Source organism: Diorhabda sublineata, chromosome 1, assembly GCF_026230105.1.
Source record: "Diorhabda sublineata isolate icDioSubl1.1 chromosome 1, icDioSubl1.1, whole genome shotgun sequence".
Lineage (NCBI taxonomy): Eukaryota > Metazoa > Arthropoda > Insecta > Coleoptera > Chrysomelidae > Diorhabda > Diorhabda sublineata.
The window spans coordinates 5,301,419-5,321,590 of NC_079474.1; the positions used below are offsets into that span (position 1 = coordinate 5,301,419).

The 20,172-nt window shown below is 31.7% G+C and overlaps 1 protein-coding gene across 2 annotated transcripts in view; it reads left to right on the forward strand.

Annotated features, from left to right (window-relative positions):
- LOC130442838 (filamin-A) overlaps positions 1 to 20,172 on the forward strand; it is an 82,917-nt gene that overhangs the window by 8,328 nt on the left and 54,417 nt on the right. For both annotated transcript variants that reach the window (XM_056777205.1, XM_056777222.1), the window contains exons 3-9: positions 1,258 to 1,410; positions 7,990 to 8,232; positions 8,643 to 8,866; positions 9,301 to 9,442; positions 13,736 to 13,899; positions 17,071 to 17,359; positions 19,313 to 19,476. In XM_056777205.1, the coding sequence (XP_056633183.1) occupies positions 1,258 to 1,410; positions 7,990 to 8,232; positions 8,643 to 8,866; positions 9,301 to 9,442; positions 13,736 to 13,899; positions 17,071 to 17,359; positions 19,313 to 19,476 (1,379 nt within the window). The remainder of the gene's footprint in view (positions 1 to 1,257; positions 1,411 to 7,989; positions 8,233 to 8,642; positions 8,867 to 9,300; positions 9,443 to 13,735; positions 13,900 to 17,070; positions 17,360 to 19,312; positions 19,477 to 20,172) is intronic.

Below are 20,172 nucleotides of genomic sequence, written 5' to 3' on the forward strand. Positions count from 1 at the left end.
GTAAATAGTGTTTCAAATATTTAACCTTGGAATATATAATTTGGGTTTTCAGTCGAGATTCAGACACACAGACACTTTTAGAGTGTGTTAATTTTTTATTGTTGAGTTTACTATTTCATTTATTTCCAAAAATTCTATAGCTTATATTAGAGAAAATGTTTTACATTCCTTGGAACTCTTGTTCTACAATTATTTTGTTATATTTATGTATCCTTCAAAATATATTCCATAATTCCATGATTTAGAACTAATTTTCTATGTACTTTTACTTATGACGAAGGAGTTTCCAAATTTACGATTTGAATGCTGAAACGCCTTTATCTGGTGCTGGCAATCGTTCAGAAGACACTTTGTTTTGATGTCTGGTAACAAGAATGACCTATCTAGTACCAATCCATACCTGTATATGTCCGTCTGACCGGTTAAAAATTCACTCTGTAACTCGATGAACAGTTATTCGTTCCTTTTTTAACATTTTTTGAATACAATACTTACAGAAAGCAAATGATTCTGTCCAATTCAGAGAAGAACTATACTAATCCCATGATAAATACTAAAAAAACTGGCAACCATTTGCTTCCATATTTGATGCACCAGTCGACTTTTTTTGAGCTTTGGTCCGGTTATGGGGTATCTAGAGAGCACAAGTTTTTTACGAACAAATTATCACGTTGTATACTAGCTATACTCATGCTCAAAAAAGCCTCAGTATATCATATAATGATCTATTTATTCAGTTCAAACACAGCATCGATGATTTTAGATACAAAGATTTTGTTCTTAAATGATTGATAGCCACGTTTGAATATTATACCAGTTTTTTTATAGTGTTGAAGGATCAGGGGTGTTTGTATATTGTATGAAGTTTGTAGATACCCTTGTATTGTGTCTTCCTTTTTATTACTATTATACTAAAACGATAAAAGTTTGTAATTGTGATGAGTAGATATTTGGAAAATTATTTTACTGCTTCATCAAACCCAACATCGTTTTGTTCATCTTTGTTCTCCAAAATTTAATTGGTTTTTTCAATATCAGTATCATGGATCATGTTGGACAACATGCCGGGGATTAAAGTTCATAAATAATAGGAGTTGGCCTCAAACAACTTCACAAATATTTAGGAGATAAATCAGGGAATCTGCAGTATCACAATGTGGTCTTGTGAGTTTAAATGTAGTAGACAGTCGTGTACTTTAATTATAATATGATTGTTGATAAAATACAGTTTTAAAATGTTGTTTTTATCTATTTTAGGAGTTAGACTTTGTGCGTTAGTCGAATCGCTGAGAAAGAAGCCATTGAAACCAAGTTGGAACAGAAGGCCTACTAATCAACATCATTACCTAGAAAATGTAACTTGCGCCCTCAACGCAATAGAAAAAGATGGTATCAAGCTCGTTAATATAGGTAATTGTTTCTATATTTAGTAATTTGTTAATAAAAATAGGAATTTTTCTTTTCTTTTTTTCAATAAAGAGTGAAAACCACCCCTTATAGCAAAATATCAATATTATAGTTTTTCCTACTTTTTTTCAATTCAAATTTTTTTCGTTTATGCAGCATGAATATCTTAACGTATTGTATAATAGAAAATTTATATATCTTAGCATCAACAGAAAAAATCCGTGCGCCAAAATTTGAAACTTTTTCTCATCCTATAATTCACAAAAAAATTCAAATTCTTAGTTTTTATGTAACTCCATTAATTCTGAAGCTATCACATCCTATAAAAAACCATTTTAAAGGTAATTTTCAGGGCTACAAGTTTATTTATGTTAGAAGGGCTTGAAACCCTCCACATTTTATTAATAAAGGATTTAAGGGCTGTGGATAAGCAAACCATGCACTATAGTAATAGATTAATTTGGTTATAACTCCGTCAATTTTTATGCTACAAAAAAAAAAAATAAAAAAAGCAAAATAATCGTCATGAAACAATTCTTTGATTTGACTATTTATTTGTTTTTGTATCTCTTTTAGTTATGGAGAAATAATGAGAATAAAAATTTTTCAAAAAAAAGTATTATTTAATGCTCACTTTTTTCAAAATTATGCATTTCTAATCAGCCAAACTTTCAGATGTCGAGAATAACATCCAAATAAAGTATTTGGCACAAGGAATAGTTTCATGTTGATTTTCATTGAAATGGCATTAGTTTTTTCAGCTTTAACTATTTTACATCATACCTCACTGAAATTTCGATTGAAAATTTTATCAGTTGTCATATGAAAGATCTTTTTAAGCTCTTTAAAAAGTATTCTATGACTTTTTGTTGGAAAATGTACCCTTTTCCCGTTATTCTATTCAAGTATCTATAACTTGCTTTAGGTAGAACATTAAGATCTTAAAATGTAGCTTAATTTCTTTGATTTTTTATAAGCTTCATTTTTGTTTATTACACTTTCTTCGATAAAATGCATCATTACAGAATTATACGTGAAAAACTATTGAAAAATGCCGGTTTTTGACGGAAAATCGTACTTTTCTACTGCGAATAACTCAAAAACTATTGATCTTGATTTTTTGATTTCTGGGGTTATTTTCAAAAACTGGCCTAATAATTCTTGTTACAGCTTAATAGGCAGGAAAACTTATTCTTCTTAATAACTTGAGAGACGTATCTCTCTTTTATAACTACAGTTTTTCAAATGGGTATACTAGTATTTCACACAAAACTTCACATTACTAGTTTCATAATCCTCCAAACTGCAGTTATGGTAATTTGTCAGCGATTTGGACACATTTTGTTAAATAAGTAATATACATCAATCACTACACATTGGCAAACAATCGGCCAAATAATTTTTCACTACTTCAATCATAAAATTGGAAAAGCTTATAGGATAAAGACAAGACAGATAATTAATTTTTAATTCAACCAAAAGCAGTTATTTTCTGTTCCTGATGTATATCATGGTTAATATGAATCGTAAAGTTCAGTAGCTGATGGTATGACTAAAACCTGACTGTTCTGTCAAACTTGGAGCTTCCACTTACATATCTACAAACATTACAACCTTACACCTTGTCTTATTTGCTTTGAATGCGCGTCGTTAGCTGTTTGAGTATTGACAACATTTTTTTTACATTAATCACGTTACTAAAACTGTACTTCAGGTAATATTTCTATTTATAGTATCAGCGTCAGTAATATTGGTGACCGATGTCTATGTAAGTGTGATTTCGTGTCATCCAGTATACCAAAGCGAACGTAGTAGTCCATTAACTTGAACACTACTTGCGAAAAAAATATTGTTTAATTAACTGTGTATCGCAACGACCCGTTACAGTTCATAGATAATGGCTTTCATTAATTGTTTGAAATTTATTATCAAAGTTTAAGCTTAAGTTATAATCTTTTTATGTTAAATATATTGTTAGAAATATTGAAAAGAATCTAATTTGCTAATATATATTTGAAAATTTAAAAATATTAGAAAACTTGAAGTGATAAAGAGAATGGAAAGTAGTTCAAGTTTTTCAACGACAACCACTGCCTTTTTAGTTTTAGTAGTCTCAAATGAAAGCAGATGTTTTATTATTTTTATCTACTCCTATCAATTTATATAGTAATTACCTCAATTAATACTAAAATGGACAAATAAAATGAGTTATAATAAAGAGTATAAATAGAAAAAGAAATATTTATATTTATAGAGTATATGATGCGATTAAGAAGGTGCTGAATAGCAAAATATTTAATAAGAGAGATAAAATGAATATTTACAAAGAAATGATGATGTACGACGCAAAAACAATGACAAAAAGATAAAAAGAAAAATTGTAATGGGAACAATATTAGACCCCAAAGAGGACGAGAAAGATTCGTTCAGTTTTTTGTGGTAGATTGGAGTAATTATTTATATTGGTTGGTGCTGTCATGTGCAATAGGCCAAAAAAAATAAACTGCTGATAAAAAAATGTTTTTTTTTGCAGATGTGATAAATTTTTTTGTTGTTTATTATTGTTTTTTTGTATTCTTCATATTTTTCGTTTGTTTGTTCGGATAAGCGAGTAATTGCCCGAGAGGGTACAGCTGCAGCTGCATGATTCCTTATAATAAGTAATTTTCTTCTTGTTTGCTGTTACTAGCAGCCAAAAGAAGGGATAGGGAAGTTTCCTCTTGGGTTCCGAGGAAAGGGGCCGTCTAATGATGATCCTGGGGCTGAGAAGAATATCTTTGGCAAAGAAATCATTTTATTCGAATCATATAGCGAGCTTAGGGGTCGCTTAGACTGTTTGAAATAGGTATTGTGTCAATACTGACACTGGGACTGAATCGGCTCTTGTATTAGTATTAGGCCTCATAATGACTAAAGTTTACAGACTCCTATTCCATATTTTGAAGTATAACAGTTGAGAGAATATTTTTGTTATCCATAGAATAAACAAATATCATAATTTGATATGAAAATAGAAGTATTCATAGACATAACTTGCTCCTGTATTAATTCATGAAAATCATCAAATCATAAGATTATTTTATGCTATCCACAATCATCAACGCCGTTGCTTAAATTTAAATTCAATTGAGACATGACAAATTGCACCGCATTGTCCAAACAGCAGTTCTCAACTCTTAATAATTTACGGTGTGACTGTATTTGGAACAATTTCTGTGAACTTCAACTATGATAGTAAATTTCATATTTATCAGTAACACAAATTCTGTAACCCTACATACCCAGCTAGAGACTTCTTCAGGAAGTGGTATTCGATCTCAATTAAAGTATATTACTGGCACTCAGATGGGGAGAACGATTAATATTAAATTGGCCGCCACCAGCTATTTAACGACGTTAAAAATTAATGAATAAGGTGGCAGCAAACACATTTATTTAAAAAAAATAATAAATTCTAAAAGAGCACAACGAATAAAAAGCAGTTATAAATTAAAAACAACTTAAATTTATATGTATTAATTATATGAGCGGGATTTATCTATAGAAATGGGGGATGGTTACCCTTAACTAAATTCCCAGTTGTTGGAGTTGTATTTGTTTTCGTACACCGGTTGAATCCTTTGTTTAACTCCATAAATAAGGAAGTAGAACAGATTTGAATGAAAAGGAGCTCATTCTCTAACAAACTGAATTTATATTTTTTTTTAAATATAACCAAACATAAATCTGCTCTATCCTATTCGTTCTGTTCCCCGAATAAATAGAAAATCCAAATTTACACGGCAACTATTATACGAGATTTACTTACAAAAGGAAACTGAGGAAACTGCAATTTAAGTGAACACTATAATATAAAAGCAAAGCTAAACACATATTTGAACAACTTATATCAATACAAATTTACTAAAATTTACTTTGATTTGAACACTTGAGTATAGATAGGTAGAGGACGATTTTGAATACATTCCGAGGTTTTATTGAATGTCTCGATAAGAAATTAATTTCTTCAATAACTCTAATGTTAGAATGAACAAATCAGAAGTGACTACTGTGTACGCGAACTACATACTTTACATACATACATACTTTTCCAGCTCATTATTAGCCTTTTTACTAATTATATTTTTACATTTGATTTGAAAAGAACACGTTCTATATTTGTAGCTATATAAGATTTAGCAGATCGTTTTCATTACGATGATAATAAAATGTATGCTTTGAATTGATTCCGTATGAAATGTAGAACGGACTATTATTTCAAATTTTGTAATCTTAACTAACCTCTTACTAAATTCCAACGTAACAATTTGTTATTAACAATATCGAGGATTCCTTTTGAACAAGATTCACACGTTTCCTCTATCAGTGAGACAATTAACTGAAACGTATTTAATAATAATAAAAAAAGTTTCACAAGAATTTTATAGTGAAACTGATGATCCTATATAAGGAAATTGTCAAAATTAGCTGATGTTCATTTAAAAATTGCTGCCGTAGGGCACATAAATGATTTCCTTTCAAGTTTGTTCGTAATATTTTCCTGGTTCTCCTGTCTGGTAAATCAATTGTCTTCCTTTTCCACTTTTTTCTTATTTCCTCTACTTTTTCTTCGCGTTTGATTTATTCCATGAAAAAAATTTGTTTTGTGTATGTGAAATATCAAGAGTAAGACTATAAGTGAGTATTTAAACGAATTGACAAACGACGAGTCTACGGAATACTCACTAAGGAAGGCGACCAAAATATTGAAGAAGCCAATCATTCAAAATCCTCCAATCCAAATCCCAGATAGTAGCTAGGCTGGAAATAATCAACAAAAAACAAATAGATTTGCAAAACATTTAGCACATACTTTTACAGCTACCGAAGGAGAAAACATCTTGAACAGTTAATACAAAATCAAAACAACTCGAAAATACTTATCCACAATGATTAAAGTACATATCAACCCAGAGAAAGCTCCTGGCTTTGATTTAATCACAGGGGAAATACTAAAACATTTACCAAAGTAAGCTAAAATTAACGCATATTATAAATGCAGCTTTCCGCCTTAAGTATGTACCTTGTGGAAAGTAGTCATAATTATTTCCAAACCAATTATCTTCATATAGGCTAATATCACAAAAATCAATAGTCCTAGAAAAGCTTGTGGTTTGTATAATGCAATACTTCAAACAAAAAATAACAAATTCCAAACGGAAAGCGGCGTGGCTTCGTCACCAAGGTCACGTGTTTTACCTCTGAGAATCGTAGTTTTTATTACAATATTATGTTTTCTAGTGCGAGATGAAGGACGAACTTCCGTTCTGCACCATCTAAGCCTGTTTCTACTGTACACGCATTTAGTAGGTTTCTTTCTGTTCTATCAGTGTTCTCTTCCTGACATTCCAAATTTTTGGAGGCCCTCCTTCCTCGTTTTCTGAAACTTCAGAGGCACTGTCATGTTCAGATTGCAAATACTCATGGTTTAAGATTCCGTCTATATCACTTTAGTTATCTTGGGCTTCATAAAACAGTTGTATTACATTTTCTTCCAAACACACCCTTATTGACGGTCTAGTCATTAACACAACCAATTCATACTGACAGAAAAGTGGCGTCTACACTGATTTTGACTATTGATGAGCAAATGTAAGACCAGGACCTAGATCGGCTTAGTCTTGGTTTTGAATGCGTGGTCTTGGTCTAGCATATTCCGGTCTTAGTCTTGGTCTTGCTGCAAGAGTCTTGCATTTATTTAATATTTCAATATTTATTTAAGAACGAGAATATATTATCTGCACCAAAGGCTTAATGTGGAATGTGTATTTTTGGAATGGTAAGTAACTGATTTTTCTTAAAATGAAAATTGGTTTTGAAATGAAATTAAAACTATTCAGATTCATAGTCGAATCTCATTGAAATCTACGATAAAATTCTGATTTATTATCAAAAATCTGTAATGAAGGTATCGTCAATATAATGGAATCAAATATTCAGAAACGTCCGTTTATCCATTTGTAAAAAATGAGGTTTGTTTTTTTCGTATTTTTTCCCAAAATACATACACTACAATACAAAATATCTAACTTTTAATCACTATATTTTGATACCTATTCAAATAATGTTTTTATGACATACCAGAAAACCCTTTTATCGACAAAACAAGGTATATATTTAAAAAAAACGCAACGCAACAATTATGAAATTCTTTATTTATCAAAAATCCTATCGTAATATAATAAATAAACTTGATAAATAGAAATATGAAAAATAAAAAGATATATTGAAATACAAGACGTAAACAGTCGGCAATATTCAAATTGCAAAGCAAGACTGCAAGAGACTTGCAGACCGGTCTTGATCTTGCACAACATGGTCTTGATTTTGCATTTTTTGTCCAAGTAAGTCCAAGACCAATCTCGTTCATCACTTATTTTAACTTTAACTGGAAATTCGAAAGTGGGTAATAAGGAAGTTGCCCAACAATAATTGCATGGCGTAACCGGACTTTGGGCGTGTTGGTTTACAAATAAACAAATTTTCGCACAGAGTAGTCTGCCAGATGGCAACTTTCCGATTAAGAGTTGATTTCACTTTCAGGTAACACGGATATAGTGAATGGAAATTTGAAACTTATATTAGGTCTGATATGGTCCCTCATCGTCCACTACCAGATCGGAAGATCCAAATTTCCTCCACGAAAATTGATGTTGGCGTGGCTGCAAGCCGTTCTTCCAGAATGCAAAGTTGGAAATCTCACCACCGATTGGAATTCTGGAATACTTCTTTCAGCTCTCGTCGATTATTGTAAACCTGGACTGTTTCCTCATTGGAAGAAATTAGGTAACATAACTTTTTATTTTCATTTTCCACCATTAAAAATTGAAAATTCAAAGTCAAAATCCAAAATATACTCGGAGACTAATCTAACATAGCAAAACAATGTAAATAAATGTTTTTTTCCATAGAATTATCAGTTGAAAACAACTAATTCTTCTCATGGGTTTTTTAATCATTATTTTTGATTACATCTTCTTTTATATATCTTTGTTTCAAAAGTTGTTGCGTCTCAATTATTGCCAACTCTCTCTTCTTCCAAATTCAATTTGTTTGATTCTTTATTGAGTGTTCTTCAAGCATAGAAAAGTACTAGAGTTATGATTTGAGCGCTTCTTCATGTGCCTCGCTATTTAGTTTTTTGAGGGGATGGAGGTTCAAATTGTCGTTGGAATAATTATTTTTTATTTATTTAGATCCGTCACAAGACATAGAAAATTGTCGCCGTGCCATGGATATCGCTCAAAAAGATCTTGGAATTCCGGCTGTTCTAGAACCGGAATATTTAGCTTCACCTTGGCTAGATGAATTATCAGGTATGACTTACCTTTCGTATTTCATGAAACCAGGCTCTCCCGGCTTCTACGCAACATTGAGGTGGGTCAATTCTAGATTGGAACGGTCCATAAACAATTTTACGGTAAGTCAAAGGTATATAAATAATATCAAATACTGATATTTTTTTTGAAATACTAGAAGTCTAACCAATCGCATTCTATGCGAAAAAATTGTTGCATAGGTAAAAATTTCGTCATGTATCTGAATAAATAGTGATTTGACAGTGCAAGGTTTATGGACTAAATGCTGGATCTGGTAGGAGTTCAACATAACATGTTTGTTTTAAATTTAAGTTCTTAGTAAATGGGATCCTTATTTGTTATTAATATTACCATAAAAAGTTATTCTTCATGGTATGAAGCCTGTCTTCTTGGGAACGCTGGTTGATTCAGCTGTAGGGCAGCAGCAATCCCTAACCACCAGAAATTAGAGAAGAAGTTGCTGAAGTTGCCTAATCAAATTTATTGTCGGAAAAGTCGAGGAAAGATTATAATATAGCATGTATTTTAATTTTAGACTGATTGGAATGATGGTAAAGTGATAAGTGAGATTATTAGGTCATTGGGGGGGTCAGCTGCCGCTCCGGAGAAGCTAAGATCTGATCCTTCGTATTGGGAGTACAACCAGACTCAGGCAGTTGAAGCAGGAAGACGTTTAGGTATGTTAATAGTCTATATATTTCCTTTTGCAGCTATATCGGCATAATGGATAATTAGGGGCTTTTAACACAGTGTTTACCTGTAACTACTATTGGAATATAGGGTATATAATCATTTCTGTATGTCTATTTGAATTATCTACATGTTTAGTTGCTATATATAGAAACGACTCTTAATTGCAAATGAATAAAATTTGTAAGAAAGGTCAATATTTCATGAAGATTCAAAATATGAAGAAGTTGTGACACTTTCATACAAATGAAAAGAGCAAAGTAGACAAAATATAGTAAAGAGCGTTTTTCAATGCTTTTAAATGAAGATATATTCAAGAGATGCGGGTAAAATATGAAGAAAATAACTATTTTGTTGTATCAGGACTGTGTTCATTGAAAGTGAGGGGCCTCCAATCAGAAGGAACAAGGTGGATGTTATAAATACGAAGTTTGTTGTTTCTATCTGTACGTGTTTGTTAATTGATTCGAAATACACGTTTTTGATTTATCGTGGCCTACAATTAGGGGCCATCCATATCCTACGTCACATGTTAATAGGAAGGGAGGATATCACCAAAATGTGCCACTACTGATTAAATTAGTTTTTTATTGTTTTTTAACAAGTCGTTTGTTTCTTGGTTATCTGAAATATTGGACTTTATGTTGATTTCATTAGATTATTCACAGAAAATCAAAGTAAAAAGATGAAAGTAGCTGCTCTCTTGGATTATTTTTAAATACATACATTTAAAAAATGGTTCACGTCACATCAGGAGAATTATACAAATGTGACAACCTGTTACAAGGCCGGGGGAGGGATTCAAACGTCCTAAAATTCCTTTGACGTAATTCATTGATGGCTTCTTAACCTTACTATTTTTGATGCTGATACCTGACTAGTAATCAGTCCGAATTACACAATAATTGATTAATAGGTCAAAGGTCAGCGAGGGAAATTCACAGCCTTTACGCCATATTTAATTATAAAATGATAATAATTATATATAACCACAATTAATTGGCTTTTTTTAAGTAAATGATGAGTAAAGTTGCGAGTATGGTTGATCTTAATTTCAATTCTCCTCGTTCTCTCGATAATTAGGTTGTTGGTTATATACAAACAGCATTTTGCTATCGTAAGTTTGAAAGACAAAAATTAGTAAATACGGTATGCCAATAGAGTTAGGTAAGATCCGTTTGTCAATTGGAGCTCTCTAAGGTGCTCTGTTGATGTGCAGGATGCAAAGGCATTCCGGACGTTCATCATCATCCGTGTTATTGTGTTCACTTTTAGAAGCATGAAACGGAGCAATTTTCGACTTTATCTTGCTTTTTTCAATTGTTGGAGGAAAGTATTATTTATCCACAACTGCTACTTGCTCAACCTCAAAAATACCCATGAATTACGGCAATGATTAATGAATTATTAATCACCCCCTGTCAAATGCTCTCTCTATTTAGCTATATTGTTTTCATACAAAAAATCCGTTTTTATTATTATCTAAAGCATGTAGAACCAAACTGAATATTTTCAATTTAGTTCTGTACACATAAAAGCATTTGAAAAGTAAATCTTCCTAAACCAGACTCGAACCCTTGACCTGCAGTTCTAATACATGGAACATTAGCACTGAGCTATCAGAGGCATTTAAAGAGTTTGTCTTATATGTGTTTCTTAACGTACTATAGTTTTTGAAACAACATACAAATTGAAGTACCTTATAAAACATAATAAATTTGACTTCAATAACATTTGTATTCTCATTGATTTAATATTTTATTCAAGTTATATTAAAAACTAAAAAGGACTTGCTCACCCTTAATGATATAAATTGATCAGGGCAGTGATTAATGAATGCATTAACGACTGCTGTCAGATGCTTTTTGATTTAGCTATATTATATTATTGTCACAAAATTTTTCTAATTTTATCACATAAAACACTCCTAAATATTCTCAATTCAATTTTCTACACATAAAAAAACTTGAAAAACTAAATTTCCTGTACACATAGAAAAATTGAAACAGTAAATTTTCCTACAAAAGATTCGAACCCGGGACCTCAAGTTTGAAGGTACGGAGTATTATCACTGATCTGTCGATGTCACGAATGTGTTTTTCGTATATCTGTTTCTCAACGTACCATGATTTTTTAAACAATTTATAAATTGAAATAGCTTTTGAAACTAAATAAGTTTGATTCAAAATTATTGCGTGAATAGATTTCTCAGTTTTTCAATATTTTATGTTAGATTATATTAAAAATGCGTATAGAAATTGAAACCCACTTTTCTTTAACAACACCAGAACACCAGAAATTAGAGAAGCTGCTGCCTCATCAAATTTATTGCTAGAAAAGTCAAGGAAAGTTTAAAATAATGCAAATGAATTTTGAACTAGTAACGGGGATTATTTATAACTATGAATAAATACCATCCTCTTGTAATTAGATACCCAATATTTGTTAAACTGATACATAGATTTTTGTAACAGAATTTTCCAACAAAACAACTTCAATAAAAATATTTAGTAGTTGTGTATATTGTATAGTATCCTACTTGTGTATAATGAGTTATGATTCACTTGGTCATTTATGTAAACTTCACCTAGTGAATAATAACTTCCATTATACACTCGTGGATATTATTGTCGTTTTTATCGAATACAATTTTTTGATAATGGTAGTCATTTGTTTTATTAGGAAGTCGTATTTCTAAGAATACAAATAAGTGCCTACACATTCAGTATAATAGAATAATTGTCTTTTTCGTGGGTTGAATATTTTCAAGGAATATATAATGAGTGATATATATTTAATTCATTCAATTTTTTGTTCACTTTATTTGGAGATTTGCTTCGGTTTTCTCATTATTTTTTTTTATTTGTTTGAACAATGAGAGAGAATAATGAATATGTAATTGTTTAGGATAAATAATTTACTTAATATAACCTTGACTGATCCAATTATAATAATTATAATTATTCAATGACGTTCCAGCAACTGCTAATCTACTTATTTTGCAAATATTTGAATGCTGTCTATTTTAATAACATTAGACGCGCGTAAACTTTCCAGGGTGTAAATTTCTGCCCAGCTGCCTAAAATTTTACGGTAACCGATTATTTGCTCAATATTACCTTCGCTGATGCCCAATTCTTCAGGCTTATCGGTTTCAGTACTACGGTGGTTTCCCAATATGAGATTTTCTACAACGCAGACGTCCTTACACTTGTTTTGGTGCGATGCGCTTGTGGTTTTCACCACTTTTGGACCTTTTCGGAAAACGGAAAACCATTCGTACATTTGACTCTTGGAGAAGCACTCATCCTCGAATTGCTTGAGTATTTTTCGATAAATTTTCGCGGATTTCACAATATCCTTGACCAAAAATCGAATAATTATACGTTGCGCAACATAAACTGGTACATACATCCTCCTCGCTCATGGTTATAAGTATACTAAAAAGCGAGGTTACGAGGTCCATGTTGATCTCTACGTTTCTCAAAATCAGTGCAGCCAATTTTACGACAATAAATTTTTTGCGCGTTTTTTTTCAAAAATTCCTGTTTATATTATGTGTGTGTAATTTGGAACGAGGCCTTAGCCGACTAGTTTATGAACGTTATTGCTATGGGAATGTAGCAATCAAGCACCAATGTGTACTATTTTTAATATATTTCCCAAGCTTTCGAAAACTATGCATTTATCGTCAGGGAGTCAAACGAGAATTGCGTTGAAATACATTTTACTAGTACTACAAGTAGATTGATATAAATCAGAATTAAACTTTGAGTTAAATGTCACTAACTAATAATTTAGCTTACAACTGAATTTAGTTCACTAGCCAGAGTGTTTAATAATTTTCCACACCATGTAAAATAGTTGTTTAGAATGAGAAAATTATATAATTTTGTTTTGTTATGATGAAGAAATATAACTTCTAAATTATGTAAACAAATACAAAAACACACTCACAATCCTATTATACAGGATAAATAACAAATAATATGTGATAGTAGTTATAAAAATAAAATTTTTTGAGATGACGTTTATATGAAAATGAAAAATCCAGTTTGTTATAAATCTTCAAAACTTCCAGTGCTAACAAGTGTTGAAATTCAGGATTAGGATTATGGATCAATAATTGGAAAATTATCAAAATCGAACCTCAAGGCTTAGACCGTTGATTTTAATTAATCAATAAAATTGGAATAAACTGAAACTGTTCATGAAAATTCAAATTATTATTAAACGAAAACTTCTTGTGCAAGATGTGATAATAATAACTCTTATTATAGGTGTCGAACCAATACTATCAGCAAGAGATATGGCCGATGCTCACGTGGAACATTTAGGTGTTATGGCGTACGCTGCTCATTTTCAATGGGTACCTGAAAGACCACCGCTTCACGATCTCATCAATGTTCACCTCAATTCGACATCTGGAAGAGTTGGAGAACCTGTGAGTACTTCTTTAAATTTAAATAATTCAATAATTTCTCTATTCTCAATTTCTAATACCATTTCCTTAGCTTTCACAATCTTTTATTATCCTCACTTATGATCTTATCCCAGGATATCCCATTAGGCAAATATGTTTCCTTTCTCCTTTGTACGCTACGATTTTTGATAACTTCACCCAATGATCCCAATTGTTTCATAATTCAATTTCAAGATATTTGCAACCAGCAACTATTTGATCGACTCTCCACTAATAAGTGAAAGGTTTTTTTGTTCTCTTCTAATACATATACAAGGATATATTGATAGCCTAGAGCAGTTCCATGCATGAACAATAAATTATTAGAAGTGTAAGTGTAAAGTTTGACGTCAAAAAGTAAACCAGACTTACGCAATAAATTAAAAGAAAAAAGATGTCCACCGAAATTGTGAAAATCGAAAAATTGGAGTATGGAACCATCATCAAGTACCTGTATTTAAAAGGGTTAAGAGGTAAGCTGATTTACGAAGATATGCTTAATATCCTTGGTGATCAATGTCCTTCGTATGCGACCGTGAAAAATTGGACTGCAAGCTTCAAAAGAGGTGGAAGATGATGACCGATCGGAATGGCACGTTTTTGTGATAGTCCTCGAAAATATTTTATCAGAACATCAAATTGGGCTGAAACGGATATCTGAAGCACTGAATATTTCATACGAAGACGTTCATCATATAATTCTCATCAATTTGGACATGAGAAAGTTGCTGCAAAATGGATCCCCAAATATTTGAATGTTGACCAAAAGCGTGCAAGGGTAGAAGCATCGCGTTTGATCTGCGCTCGATTTAAAACCGATGTAGACTTCTTAAACCGAATTGTTACTATGGATGAGTCTAGGGTACACTTCTACGATCCAGAAACAAAGCAACAATCGATGGAATGGCGACACTCTGGTTCTCCAAGACCTAAGAAGTTTCGTACACACTCTGTATACTAGTTGTTGTAGTTTCTTTGAACCTTACACAAAAAAGTTCCTATAGAACGTATACTTATTAATATTTCCAACACGTTGGCTTCCTGTTATATGGTTATCGAATGTCGTCACGGTCTTAAAACAACTGAAAATATATTTTATTCTTTTCTGTGTTAAAATTCTTGTCTACCTGTTCGATCCTATAAATTTAAATTGTCCGAGGGATGTTATCAGAATATTCTAATCGCGTTTTAATCTGTTTATATATTTAATTGAGTAAATTAGTGTTACACGCGAGACGAATATGAGATTTCGAAGATGACTTTGTTCCCACACGCCAAGTACAAAGTGTTAATATCAGTTTTTCAAGGTCGATAATATATATTTAATGAAATAAAAGGTTATAAGGATAATTGTAGTGTGGAGGTAATGTATGTTCGATGGATATAATAAATCTTGTTTATGTTTATAATAATTCCCAGTATAATACCGAGAAAACAAAGATTTGGATTAAGTTGTATTCAAAGAATGGTAAAGTTCTTCCAATATCAATTGCAGATTATAAAAACTTATATAAAAACCCTTGAGGACAATTTTGTTTCATCTTTCCGTTCGGCCATGGTCCAAAGAACGCCATATTTCTATTTATTTAAATAAATTTATTGATTAAATTAATCTTACCAAGCGCAAGCTGTCTGGCAGGAATATTTCGAAGAAATTGTATACATACAGCTTCGGCCAATGCATTTATCTTTACGATTCGATGTCTTTTGGAAAACACCACATCAATATCTGTATCATCTAGTATTTTCTCTTCTACATATTCCATAACAATTTGCGCTAGACGTGAGGAAATTGGAGATCCCATTGTACATCCGTTTAGTTGTCCTTATATTGGAAATAATTATGTATTAGTTTGTATAAGCATAATACCTTCTAGAAACTAGTCATAGCTGAGTGATGTATGTTATTTGATTGAATACCATCTATTTTTTAATACGTGTGTTATGAGATCATTGGGAATATTTTCGTACATTGAGATAACGTCTAGAGATATGATTTTGTAATTGTCAGGAATATGTACTGTATCTAAAAACTGCTTAAGCATAGATGAGTCTTTTATGTAAAAACGATTATTAATCAAAGAAATAAAACACATAAAACAAGATAAATGATAGACAAGATATAAAAAACCTCAGCCAAATTTACCATAATTTGATCAATTAGTTTATTTCAATCTACCTGGTATAGCATCGTTTTATTAAAAATTCGATTCTAATACTATGTTTTAATAATGATCTTGATATCGATGGTATATATGTCGTAGGTCAATAGACAAGTTGGGACTTTAGCTAATATCCCAGGATAATAAGCAGTTGGCTGATGGCGCGCCAAGTATGCCTATTTTCCTGGAATATTAGCTAAATGCCGGACAATAGATTATTCGTCGAAAAATGACCAAACGTTTGTCTATTCTCCTAGGATTTTAGCTAGAATTCGGATAATAGAATATCTGTTGAAAAGAAAAAGGCCAAGCGTTTATCTGCTGCCTGTACTTCTAGAGAAAAGGCCAATACCGAAACCAATTTCAATGTTTTTATTTTTGAGTTCACACTGAGGTTCGCACTGGCACTTTCTTGACTTTCTGTATTTTCCTCTTTCTCTCTCTCTCTGTCATTGTCTTCAGATTCATCAGTTTAGTCGATAAGTGAACTTGAAAAGTCATTTGCAAAAACTCTTTAGAATGGAGAATATCATTGTTGATAGTGAAAATTTTGAAAAGGAGCTGAAAGAATTGTTTAATAGTCAGAAAGAAAATTTTAGAAGCTCATGCTCAGACTGGTTAGGTTAGGTTAGGTTAGGTAAATAATGTGGAACAAACCGATGTTCTTGTTTTAAAAACAAAATAAAATGTAAATCAGAATACCACCAAGCCTCCACGTGCTGCAATAAATGATTGATCGACATGCAAAAATTAATAAATAAGACTTCTTTTATCCTATTTTTTTTTATCTTATTCTGTAAACCCAATAGTCTGTTATCCGAATTTTAGCTAAAGTCCCAGGAAAATAGACAAACGCTAAATGTTCGTTTTTATTTCTCTAATTCAAAACTTCAGTAGCAGCCTTCCCACTAGTGCTAATTGTTGCTAATTATAAATTATTTTTGTAAGGGGAATATTGAAAATATATTAATATTTATGATTTATACTGCAGACATACTATCAAGTGACTCTCCATGATTCTTCTCTATCATATTCAAGCTTATCGACCGAAATACGAGGACCCGACAATAAAATTTATTTAGGAAACAAGCTTCAACAAGGAAAAGGTACTTTTATTCCGTCCAAAGTGGGCATGCATGAAATTATCGTTAAATACGAAGAACAAGAAGTACAATCAGGTCACTATTTTCGAGTTCTGCCTCCATTAGTGGAAGTGGCGCCTCCTGGCATGGCGCCGTGTGCTTTAGGATCCTTAGTACAAGTTCTAGTAAATGCAACAGGTAAGTAAATTTGACAAATCCAAACTGAAGGATTGGTATAATATTTTGAACAATTCATTATAAATAAGATAGTATCCTTTTGTATGGTGGGAATAATTGATTGTTTCAACTTTTCCGCACAAATCGACCGTTTGCTCTATCAAAGATGTCGAAGTTGGGGGTAACTGATTGGATTAAAACATTTCGTCTAACGTTTTATTATGTTTTCTAGCCTTTTCCTAGTATAAGATTTAACAATGCAATTAATATAGGTATTTGTTTGTAAGATGATCACTACTTCAACCAATTTGTTTAGGTTGTAAAATCAGAAACAGTTACTGGAGGTTAAATTCTGATGAACGAGCTGTTTGTTTAAAAAGTTTTTTCATAGAAAATGTACTGTTGTATTCCTCTGTTGGCCAAACAAAGTCACGTACTCTTAACTTTCAAAGGTTGGACGCTTTTTATTGTTTCAACTTTCTCACACAAACCGCGAAACTTTTTTTTAAATTTGGCTGTATAACCTCAGATCCATAGATATTTTTATTCCATAAATTGTTCAAAGACATTAAATTGTTAATAAATTGATCACACTATGTGCTCAGTATGTCAATTGGTTGCCTAATTACAGCACATTGAAAATAGGCGAGTTATTCCAAAAATCAAAAATCTTACTTCTAGATTTCCTTTTTGACTCAAATTCCGTCACAATCATTGTTATTATATATAGAACTTGTGGAATATAATTGATAGGTAATTTAATTAAGTGCGAAGCAGAGTTTTAATAAGTTGGATCGTATATAAGCATCAATATTATTCGTAAAAATGTTTATGTTTCCCAAAAATGCTAGAGTAGCCTTTTTTAAGGATTATAGCGGTTCTTTGTTTGTGTAGGCCGATGATCCCCCTTCTTAACCCCTATTACCTCGTCGAGGACACCTCAATGTCTCTTTGTTTTCACCATCTCTGTCACTCCACTCTATTCGACAAACATCAATTGTTTTTACTGTTTCTGATTTTGGTGTGTTTTGGCTAGTTATTTATAGTTTATAAACGTTTCATCAATGTTTACGAAATTGCGCAAAAAAATCATCCAAATAGCGATTCAAGAACTCCTAGAATTCACACGAAGAAATAAAATGATTTCGTTTATGAGTTATTGTGAGCAAAATATGTACCCAACTTGCGGAAAGGTTTCTCACAGCTACGCGTTATTAAAAAATTGAAACAAAACCATTGAGCCAATGATTGCGTTTGAGCGTATCTCTAGTTTCTTTCAAATTCCGAGCATCCAAGCCCATATCAAATTATTTTTCTTCTTTTTACTCAATAACGCAATAACATTTTATAAAGCTTAGCTTTGGTTTGCGTGAGAGACATCTTCAGTCCAATACTCTGGAACAGAGCCTATTGACTGTATGTGGTCAGACAAAAAATCAGGTTATGAGCCTCAATTACATCGACGTCCAATAGCAGAAGCTTAATAGAAGAAAAGAAGAACCAGACTTGGAAAGGCAACTATGATATATATGTTTATAAGGACATTATAAGCGGATGTTATTTAAGCATATAGAAGATGTCAGATGTACGATGGTGATGATTGCATAGTCAAAATTGTGGAAGAATTTTTATCAAACACCGGAAGACTTCCGGATAGACCAAAGAAGATATGGTACGAAAGTTGGATCTCAGTATTCTAAGCTAGCTGTAAAACATCAAACAAAGAGGAGGAGCAAGAAGAAAACATCTGCAAATATTACCAACTATTTATTTAAATCGAATAATATTGTTTATGTACTTTTTGAGCATATAAATTTTGAATTTTTATTTCTCTAATCTGAACAGGTATGTAATGCAATATGTATTTTTTTCATATTCTATTATCCTCAATATCACACATAAAAATGATATAAAAGACTTACAATTTTTTTAATTAACGATATAAAAATGATCTAATGCAAATATATGTCACAGGTGCGCCTAGAAAAGAAGACATTTTAGTTACAGCGTATAGCCCAAGCGGAAGATCGTTGAATTGTCCACTTAAAGTTATAGATGGCGTTAACAGTGCTACATTTAAGCCCGACGAACCAGGAGAATGGAGAATAGAAATAACATATCAAGGGAAACAAATTCAGGTAATTATTTTCTCTGAATTTTAGGTTATGGTAAGTTAGTAGTTGGTGGAGCAAAACTTCTGGTGTTTTCAAATTTTCTCCTTCTTTATTACACAACTCGGCTTCGCTAGATCCCTTGCCTTCTTTTTACACTTTTCTAATTTCACTGCTTTTAGGTATTATTCTACCTCATATAACCACCTCATTCTGGTGTATCAAATCCTTAATATCTCTCCTACTCTTCCTTTATAGATATTCTTGGCTGCTTTTCCTTCATTCATTCGCTCAGATGTCCAAGTCATATAGTTTAGTTTTCATAACTTTTCCATGTCTTTATTTGTAAACCTTACGAGTCATTCTAAATAAAATTGTCTGAAAATAAAGAAAAATTGTTGTCGACTCATTTTAGATTTTGGTGTGACTTTGAAAAACTCTTCTTTAGGGTTTGAAAAACCAAAAATTACATAAGGTTGATTTTTACTAGCGCTTGTTTCTGCCTATTTAAATAAAGACTTTTATAAAACTATGAAAGAAACTAATTTCAAATCAGAAGAGATCTAGAATCAAGAGCATTTAGAAGCATAGACATTTTAAAATTGATATTTACGAGCTTCATCATCTTTTTCTTTAAAATTCACAGTGGGAAAGATAGTAGTTTAAATCTAAATGAAGATTCACTGGTAGATAAAAAAGAATTTGTTTGTATATATATTAATC